We start from the raw sequence: 10,553 nt of genomic DNA, 5'->3' as shown, positions 1-10,553 counted from the left end.
GTATTATATAATTTATATTACATATACTGTAGCATTTCAGAAATAAACAAACGCATTTTTCCAAAGTAAAGTATGAATACGGACTTTAATTTTAAAAAAACTTGCCTCTTACTAATAAATCATGTGATAAGTGTGAACACAGGAAATATATTCAGAAGTTATTTCAAAATGTTCGAAGTGTTTTGTGCAACTATGACAACAATTTGAAAGATAAATTGTGACTGTATCCTTATATGAAATAAATAGGATATTATATTATGTTCAAATTTTAAGGATAATATATAACAATGATGTAAGAAATTATTTAAAATGTAGGAAATTATTTAATATAAATAGCACATAATTTCATATGTTCCAGTAGATCTTTATGTAAAATACAAATATATATTTCCATTCAATTCTTTCTACATACACATATTTTAACGCATACAATATAATAAGTAACAAAATTTATAATTCTAATTATATGTTAGAAAATGCTTTAAATTATATATTTTTACAAGAAAGTTTTCTTCATTATTGTGTAACTTCATTGTGAATCGTAAATAACAAAATACTTTAAATGTTGAAAAATAATGTTTACTTTTTTATTGTTTAAAAAAATACTTGATGTAAAGCTTTTTAATAAATTTATCTAGTAAATATATCTAATCAATTGCGATAAATTTAACAATCCTCAGAGATATATGTCATTTTTTGCCACGAGTATAATTATTGTAAAATATTATATCTTAAGGAGAAAATAGAGACTATATTAAATGTTATATTTAATGATAAAAAATAGAATTAAAAGATTAAAGAATTAGATAATTGACGAGATCTCATGAGTGAAAGGAAATATGATAAATCTGAGACATTCTGTTTCTCTGCAAAATTCATCATGGCTTCATAATTGCAAAAGAGGATTAGCATGTTTTTTTCATTCAAAATGCCATAGTAAGAAGGGAGTATCCCCACTCGTATTCCTTTCGTATCTCATTGTGCCTTGCACAACAGTTATACCTCGTCACCGATTTTCAGTAGTTCCTCGGTCGTCTGATCATATTGCACGTAGTTAAAAAGTAATACTTAGCGTTTTTACAGTGTACACACACACACACACATATAATATATATATATTTTGTTTATCATCGATTTTTTGTTAAGTCATACAATTAAGTATTTATCGCGAAACGTCAATGTGTAGATAATCTGAATTGATACTGAAGTTGTGACAAATAAATAATAGCAAAAATTAGTCAGCTTTTATCAGCTTTTCAAATTAGAAAAGTAATTTAGATGGAGATCATATTTTGAGAAAATTTCAGACTATTAATCAAACTATATTACTTTGTGTGACTTTGATACATAAAAGTTGTAGAAATACCGATTATCTATATCAAAATTGCGATCAAAGTTTTAAGAGACATTCTGTTATCAATGTTATCTATTTGTGACTTCAATGAGATTACAAAATATACGAGAATTATTATTATTATTTCCTTGTACGCGTTGAAAAACACATTTTTCTGTTTTGTGTCAGTATAGCGGAAAGAGTGTCGAAAAGAAGACACACGTGTATGTCTTTTTAATAAAGTGTGGTGAAAGGCAATGTGACATGTCTGGAGAGGTGAACCAGGCATTCGAAGTAATTTTATTTTACTATTAATAAGTTTATTAAATAATTCGTAGATCGTAATCAGTGAATTTTTTTTAATAATCAAGAATATATTTTTATTATATATTATCCAAAGTTAAAATATATTCGACATATATTTTTTTTGCGTACTATCTACATTAAATATTTCAAAACATGTTTTTTATTCTGTTTAAATTCTCTTTTAACTTTTATATTCATCCAATGTTATTAAACAAAGTTTATTATTTTTTATTAATAGGAAAATCAATTAGATATGTTAGAAGATGGTCGAAAAAGCGAACCTATTACATATCAGGTAAGTATTGTATATTGTTTTCATTTTATCACTGCAAAGAAATTTTGTTTGAAATTCTCGATTGTTTATAGTTTCAAGCACATTTATGCGTCATAAGCAATTAAAAATAATAGTTATACCATAAATGTAGTACATTAAGTCTATATTAAGTCTGTCATGCGAACAGAAAATTGGATAATTTGCTGTTAATAAGTAATCCCCGACAGTTAATAAGTAATTCTCAAGCATACCTACATATAACAAAATGACATTTCAACAACGGTAAATTTTGGTCATCACATGACTATTTAGACATAAATCAAGTTCACAATATATCACATCCACAAAACATCATTTTCACTGACATCTTAATGACAAAACAGGACTGTAATATTATATATGATCCACGCTTTAATGATCCAAGTCATTTGATTTTTAATCTTACCACGAAATGTTGCTATAATATTGCAGGGATATTATTTTACAAGATTGAAATATTATACAAAATATTGTTGAAACATTCATGAAACGCAAATGTGATGCAGTCGTTACTATATTTATTAATTTTCTCTATATAAAAATAAAGTACATATAATTACATGTCGCACAATAAGTGCATATATGAATCACGTACAAATAATTATAACAGCTTCGGTTACAGATTTTCATTATGTAGGAAACTCGATTTATATGCAAGAAACGACTATTGAGTGCTAAAATACCATAATCCTAAAAAATACCATAATCCTAAAATACCAGAAAAACTATATCGGACTAATTTTAAAAAATTTGAAAACATCTTAAAATTTATTGGGGTCTTTTATCTCAGTATAGTAATTCCAAAAATTACTAGCGTTTAAAAATTTATATAAAATAACATACTAATAATTCAAAGCAATATATTAACATATAGTACTGTTTTCATAGAATACAAATTACCATGAAGAAAAAAATCCTTGGGCAATCAACAACAATGCAGTCCATGCTTACCTTTCAAAACATCAAAGAATTTTTAAAACGTTTGGCTTAATAATTTTGAATCTTCTTTTTATAACCTATATAATCTTTGCTAGTATATATTGGGAAAATCAACGTAAGTTAATTTGTCTCCATACAATTTTTAATTTTGAGTAATTAATTGATAAAATTTACAAAATTATATAACAATGTTTTTTCATTTTTTTTTAGAAAAAAATTGTGATTTTCAATGGTGTGAAGGCTATGGTTTACTACTTATACTTACAGGACTAATTTATCTTGGTTTATTTTATTTTTTGATTGTAAAACGATATCTTAACAAATACATCTTACAATGTTGCCGGCCAGCAACAAATTTCTCGAAGCGGTTGCAAAATACCAAGTAAAATGTTAACATTATTCTTATCCGAATAATAGAAATTATTTATAAATTTATACCAATATTTAAATTTTCCAGATATGGAACGCGCATCAGAGTGATAATAATTTATTTAGTTATACTCATAGCCATCGTTATTTTTCTCGTCATTGATACCGTCGATTCCAGACACAGGCTAATTAGTATTCTTGGCGTCATTATCTTATTAGGATTAGGTTGGGTGTTTTCTAAATATCCAGGACAGGCAAGTAAATCTTGAAGTTTTAAATCTCTAATTCAGATCTATCTCTAATTCAGATATCTATCATTCTTAAGTTAATAGGAAATGGATTTCTTTTTCTATCGCTTGAAGAAAATCTACAAGAGAATAATTGATTCATGGACTTTACATTTTATTATATTTTAGTAATAATTATTTCCATCTGTCGCATCGGCTTAAACGCGTTCCAATTATTAAGACATATACACGAGTGTTGTCGGAGAAAATTACTAGAGACATGTGGATAGACGCGTCGCCAATTCCGCTGAAATTAACCCACTTTATTAAATCGTCTAATATACTTAATGCACGCGGATCTCTTGTTTATACTTTTTTTACGCAACATATAATTCAAGATATTCTATTTTCCAAAAAAAAGAAAAATTCAAATATTAAGTATAAATTATAACAAAACGAGTTAAAAAAATAAATTAATAGATAATATTACAAAAATGTCAATGATCCCGCACGGTAATTGTTGCGCAAATTCATATATTAATAATTAATTACAAAATTATCATATATATTTCGATTCTTAAGAGGACTCAAATCTAAGGTCAAAACGTATGCGATAACTTTGTAACAAATTATAGCGTAGGCTCGTATTGGCATTTTTATAATATTTTGTTCTAATATTAAGTATAAGTTTAGAGTGACTTAATCTTTTTAATGAAACGTAAAATGATTCGGTTGTGTGCAGTTCTTTTAATTTTTTTCTAATTATTTTAACAATTTTGTTAAATATATACAGGTCAATTGGAAATCTGTCATTTGGGGAATGATTTTACAATTTATACTTGGACTGATTACTCTTCGATGGTCTGTTGGTCGTAATATTTTCCAATGTGTGTCTGCTAAAGTGGCCACATTCTTGAATTACACTAAATCTGGCTCCAAGTTTGTATTCTCAGAAGACATTGTTAACAAAGGAGTCTTTGCCTTTACGGTTAGTTGATTTACTATAATGTATTTAGAAATGTAAAACAATTAATTTTATCATTGGGAGAAATTTTTACATTGCTTCGTTTATCAGTAAAATTATTTTCTTTTAATTTATAATTTTGTACTGTCGTAAATTAGTAGCACAAACTATTCTCTATCCATTATAGGTCGTGCCCGTAATCTTTTTCTTCAACTTCATGGTGCAAATTATGTGTTATCTCGGTGCGATGCAATGGATCATTATGAAACTAGGATGGGTCTTGCAAAGCATAATGAGTACAACGCTATGTGAGTCGTTCGTTGCTGTTGCTAATCCTTTCATCGGAATGGTAATATTATTGCAATGTTTAAATAATTAAAGCAATAACACTAGTTTACAAAAAATATTTTTTTAATTATTTTAAAGACAAGGTGCTTTTTATGGATTTTTAGATGTTAAAAACAATGCCACAAATTCACTAGTACATCAGATTTCCAAAATAAATGATGAGATTATTTAAAATTTTCTTATAAAAATAAGATATTAAAATTAAAAACATTTATTTTAAAGATGAACAATATTTCTAATCAGAATTAAAAAAAAATTAACCTTTTTAAAAAAAAATTTCAAATATTGTAAAAAGTAAGTTTTTCAATAAACTTTATTTTGAAATGTGATATAAGAATAAAATTTGGTTTATGGCACTATCTTCAGTAACCAAAAATTTATAACAAACATGGATCTTGTCTGAATGAAAATAATTTTAACTGTAAACTAATGTAATTTGTTTATATTCTCGCAAAATAATTTTAGTCTCAATTTTAAGCTGATTTATTTTGTCTTTTAGTCCGAATCCCCTCTTCTAATTAAACCGTATCTTAATCAATTGACTTCCTCGGAGTTGCATGCTGTATTAAGTTCGGGATTTTCCACAATTTCTGGTCTCTGTCACATACATTTCACAAATACATGTCACTAGCAACATTAAATTTCAATTTCTAATTATATTTGCACTCATTACAGGTACGGTATTAGCCGCTTATATATCATTTGGTGCTAAACCAGCTCATTTAATAACCGCTTCTATAATGTCTGCACCAACCTCTTTAGCCTATTCCAAGCTCTTTTATCCAGAAACTGAACAAAGTCTCACAAAATCCGAAAATATCAAGCTTGAAAAATCGTAAGTGATTCATAAATCGGAAACTACAAATTATTTATCTTAATAACAGCTGTAGTAAAAATTTAAATTGTAATTAGATCGGAAAATAGTATTTTGGATGCCGCAACGAATGGTGCATTAGCTGCGATCCCAGTCGTTTTAGGTATAATCGCAAATATCGTAGCTTTTGTATCTTTTATTGCATTTTTAAATGGAATACTCTCTTGGTTCGGCAGTTTGGTTGGTTACGAACAACTGAGTCTCGAGGTAAAAAAAATTTTTCAAAGCTGATCTTCCCAGCTTCTAAAAATATATGCTTTTAGGCAAATTTTAGGATTATAGTTTTGCAGATTATATTGGCAAAAATTTTTATGCCACTAAGTTGGGTGATGGGCGTTCCTTGGGAACATTGCGAAGACGTAGGAATGCTGATAGGCATGAAGACAATTATCAATGAATTAGTCGCTTATCAAAGGATGGGTGAATTGATAAAGCAGGGCCGAATATACGGAAGATCGGAAGCAATAGCCACATATGCGATCTGCGGTTTCGCGAATCCAAGTTCGATTGGTATCCAGGTTGGCCTGTTTTCGTCTTTGATGCCAGAAAAGAAAGAGCAAGTAACAAAAGTCGTTGTGCGAGCCTTCGTTACTGGTAGCGCCGTCTGTTTTCTCACAGCTAGTATCGCCGGTAAAGTTGAAATCTCAATTCATAACATGTTATATTTCCTCAAGTTTCAGATCCTTTACAAAAATCTAATTTAACGTTAGGTAATTTAGTATACTAAAAAATAGTGATTAATTATTTTTATTTTAAGTATTAAAAACTTTTAATATCCAAAATAAATAATTAATCTATTAGAATAAAAGTTCTGTAATGATTGCATCAAACATTCATCTTTCACATTTTATTTTATTTTGTTTCAGGTGTATTACTCGATGATACTTCAGTATTATCTGTCTCAAACAATATAACGACAGTGTCAAACGTCACTTCGACATTAACTTCGTTAATTTAAAAAGTTACATCAGAATTAAGAAATTATATCATAGTGATATTATACATATTGTTGAAATTTCGTATGTTCATATTTTTTATTATTTCTTTGAAGAAATGACAGTAAACAACTGTTCTTATTAAGTAATTATAAGTGTTATAATTATATAATTAAATAATAATATTTCAGAGAGAGAGAGAGAGAGAGAGAGAGAGAGAGAGAGAGAGAGAGAGAGAGAGAGATGAAATAATAATGAAGGAAGACACAAATAAATTTTATTATATATCTTTTTTATGAGTAATTTTTATAAACATCAAAATATAACTTATAGCGTACTATTCGAAATCACCAATCCTGATTGGAAATGACGTTTAAATCTAATAAAATTAAATATGATGAAGAAAGCCATCAAAGTTGGATGTTTCAAATAATATATTATATATTCTTATATTAAATTAATTTATTCCAGATATGATTGCGAGCCAATAACCATTCGGTTTCAATACAATCATTCTGAACCATTAACAATCCCCTCTAAATTAGATTTGAAAGAAAGGAAGAAAAAAAATGAGAAATTTATTGCAAAAATATTACCTCAGGATTCGAACCTGGGACATCTCAACTTTCCGTATGTTGAAATGTTATTGGCTCGCAATCATATCTGGAATAAATTAATTTAATATAAGAATATATAATGTATTATTTGAAACATCCAACTTTGACTGATCATGGCTTTCTTTATCGTATTTGTATGTATTCACACATACGGTCGTGCTTAAAATTCTCAAAATGTTTTCTAATAAAATTAATAAAATTCTGCGCGCAATAATATATACTAATTATAAGTTAAAATGACAAAATCACATTACTTAATGTAATATACTTATTGTACACTTGTGCCATTATTTGTACATTATTTTGTATGTATAATAATTATTCACCTATATCAATTAATTACCAAGAAATACAAATTCCCCCCAAAAATAAGCTCCTGCTTATTTATTACATATTAATTAAGAATATTAAACCTATAATATCGCAATGGTATAAATGTCGCAATGCAGTAATATCACAATGTCTCGAAAATGTGGAATGATCGCATGTAGTACTTCGAAAAGCCGAAAGTAGATGAACTATCGTTTTCATTTTCTAAGATCATTTATGGTAGAGCATGCAACTGATAAGTCTCATAAATGCTATCAGTGCGGTTAAATACGTCGGCAGTCACCTCCAACATTTTGGGTAAAACATCTATATTCCGCTGAACATTTTCACCGCAAACCTGAGGAGATAAGTGAAATAACCTGTTCAATATATCAACTTCATAGTCCTAAAATGACTCTGTTAATCCATTTACCTTTTTGAACAAAATCTCCCTACTAGGCATAGTGTACATTGCAACTATTGCAGCTTTCCTGATCATCCATGGATGATGCTTGGCCAAAGTTTTATTGTATGCATCTTGACAACAGGAAGTCGTTTTCTCAACATCTGCGAGATCACCCAATTGTTGTAAAAATTCCCTAATAAAATCTAGAGGGCCGAATAACATAAGTCAAATGTTAATTTCTAAATAATATCAAAAGATAAATGAAATCTCATAATGTAGTACCTAAGCCTCTATGAAGTCTCAATAAAGTACGTGCGCCATTAACAAAATCGGTTTTCTCTAAAAGTTTGTTTTCTCTTTCATATTCAATCATAGATTTAACAGTCATATAATTCTGAGCATCTTTACTTTTTAATTCAGTCAAGATTTCTATCTTTTGTTTCAGATCAGAAGAGACAAAACTGAAGACACTGCCCATCAGCTGAAAAAATCTGTATGTGCACATAGCATGTTACAAAATACAAATCTTATATCGTAATCTGAAATCTGGTATCACAGATTGATAAGAGATAATATAAATAATTTGCTGAGTTAATGAAGCAAATATAAAATGATAACAGTAAAAAATTTGAATCTGTTAATAATATCAAAGAATTACAGTTTTTATATAATGACATATTTATGTAATGTATATATTATTCACAATATATAACAATATATTATTTACAAATATTTGATTAGAAATTTTTATTTATTCAATTTTGGATAAAAACAATATAAGATATATAATATAAATATTTTTAATATAATATTATAAAGAATTACTTAATGCTGTTATTTGCCTTCAATTATTTGTTTTACTTTGATATATTGCAAAGATGTCTTAAGACTGCTCATCAAATCAACTGCTCGTCAACCATAATAAATCAGATAATTAATAATTTGACATCTGTGCATAATAAGGTTATGTTTTTATGACAAGTCCAACTTACTTATATAGTTCGTTGTAGGCCTCCAGATATGCTTTTAGATCAATATCGTCATTTTCCACGAGTGCTTGATCAAAATGATCATGTACCGTTCGCAAATCAAAGAAATTTAATTCTGGCCCCTCCGCCATCATAGGAATTATTGCATTCAATCAGAGAGTCCAAACTATCCAAATCCCTTCTCGAAAAATTTGCAACAAGCGCCGCCTGTCATAGGATTCTGATCTGAACGAACTAAATTGGTCACGTGATAAGAAGTAGGGATTTGAAATCCATATGTATACTCACGAATATATGCACAACATAATGCACATATAATATATAGATACGTACCTGTACTACATGCTTAGGAGCCTATTTAGAGGATGTTGAATGTTTGTTCTATTTTACTGATCAAATATGACACACTGTGTACAAACAAACATGATTCACGAGACATCGACAAATCACTATATATCATTATTATATCGATATCCCATTAAACAAAGTTGCAACAGGAATATAATTATATATAATTCAAGAAAAATATTAATTTATGTATATAATGATTATGCATACATGGATTGGTAAAATGTATAAAAATATTTCACTGGGTCATAAGAATACATATAAATATATTTCTTCATAGTTATATAGCCGTTAACATTCAGTGTTCATGGATTATCGAAGTAGCAGTTTCCATACGATCGCAAAAGTCAAGCAACGCTAGATGGGGTGGATATACCTTAGGGTGACCACTTGGGAACACCATGAAATTAATTCCTAGATTTATAAAAAACATTTTTTATCTTAATTTTGTCGTGTGTATTCTAGAATATTTATGATACTAAAATAAATTCGAAAAGATAGAAAATTTCAAAGAATGAAGAGAAAAAGGAAGCGATAGAAGATAACGTCAATAATAAGAATATATTTATAGAATAAATATATATAAATCAGCAAGAAATTATCCTAGTGTCTCTCTCACAAAATTGCTATGTCAGATATCTTGAATATAAAATTCTATCATGCAATAATAAAAATAATACAGAGAAAAAAAGATTACCAGTAGACGAGAAATACGGTATTTTACTAAGCAGCATACGTTCGAACGTAGACGCCGAACGTAGTACCGTCATTCTCCACGAGAAGCGCTATATTCGAAAAATTATTGTGAAGCACTATATATTCACAAATTAAACAACACTTTATATTGTAAACAAAAAATATATATATTTAAATATATATATATATATATATTATATTTAAATATTTCTGAAATATATTCATCCAATAATCTTTTTTCTATTATGTAAATATATCACATTTGATTTTTTCATAAAAAATCAAAATTACATGTGTAAAATGTAGCTGAAGACTACGTTTCTCAATACATAGCAGAAATTGTGTTTACACATTATTTACTCCCAACCTCTATTTGTCGAACAATCGCCCTATGCATTTACCGATTTGGTTTCAACAAGGGGAACTGGGAAACTCCTGCAAATATCTTGCCACCTCGTCTTCGGCTTATTTGGACCGGAATATTTCTTTTCTATGCGCGAATGAGATAAAAATATGCGCTGACAGAATTAAGCTTAACTTTTCTCTTCTAAATATCTACAAAACACAATAAAATCATCAT

General features: G+C 28.1%; 2 protein-coding genes across 5 annotated transcripts; one reads left to right on the top strand and one right to left on the bottom strand.

Moving 5' to 3' along the window:
• Window positions 1–978: 978 nt before the first annotated feature.
• On the top strand, window positions 979–6,900 carry CNT2 (Concentrative nucleoside transporter 2). 3 transcript variants are annotated; one of them, XM_087412471.1, is made up of 13 exons: window positions 979–1,061; window positions 1,528–1,627; window positions 1,878–1,934; window positions 2,841–3,006; window positions 3,102–3,273; window positions 3,349–3,514; window positions 4,281–4,475; window positions 4,639–4,800; window positions 5,299–5,392; window positions 5,475–5,634; window positions 5,712–5,880; window positions 5,964–6,303; window positions 6,540–6,900. In XM_087412471.1, exons 2-13 carry the CDS (start codon window positions 1,598–1,600, stop codon window positions 6,629–6,631), a joined length of 1,803 nt encoding a protein of 600 aa, XP_087268597.1. In that variant the 5' UTR covers window positions 979–1,061; window positions 1,528–1,597; the 3' UTR covers window positions 6,632–6,900. The 3 variants fall into 3 exon arrangements, with proteins under 3 accessions (XP_087268597.1, XP_087268596.1, XP_011058871.2); XM_087412470.1 differs by having other exon boundaries at window positions 980–1,061; window positions 1,523–1,627; XM_011060569.2 differs by lacking the exon at window positions 979–1,061 and having other exon boundaries at window positions 1,068–1,627.
• A 502-nt stretch (window positions 6,901–7,402) lies between these two features.
• Window positions 7,403–9,328, bottom strand: LOC105148697 (ceramide-1-phosphate transfer protein). 2 transcript variants are annotated; one of them, XM_011060572.2, is made up of 4 exons: window positions 8,933–9,328; window positions 8,223–8,431; window positions 7,968–8,101; window positions 7,403–7,892 (listed from the first exon to the last, which is right to left on the bottom strand). In XM_011060572.2, exons 1-4 carry the CDS (start codon window positions 9,061–9,063, stop codon window positions 7,770–7,772), a joined length of 597 nt encoding a protein of 198 aa, XP_011058874.1. In that variant the 5' UTR covers window positions 9,064–9,328; the 3' UTR covers window positions 7,403–7,769. The 2 variants fall into 2 exon arrangements, with proteins under 2 accessions (XP_011058874.1, XP_011058873.1); XM_011060571.2 differs by having other exon boundaries at window positions 7,968–8,143; window positions 8,933–9,279.
• Window positions 9,329–10,553: the final 1,225 nt, after the last annotated feature.

Source organism: Acromyrmex echinatior, chromosome 13 (assembly GCF_024713525.1).
Source record: "Acromyrmex echinatior isolate Ae372 chromosome 13, ASM2471352v2, whole genome shotgun sequence".
Classification (NCBI taxonomy): Eukaryota; Metazoa; Arthropoda; class Insecta; order Hymenoptera; family Formicidae; genus Acromyrmex; species Acromyrmex echinatior.
The sequence above is the reverse complement of the archived record's forward strand: the minus strand, read 5'-3'. Positions and strand labels throughout refer to the sequence as shown.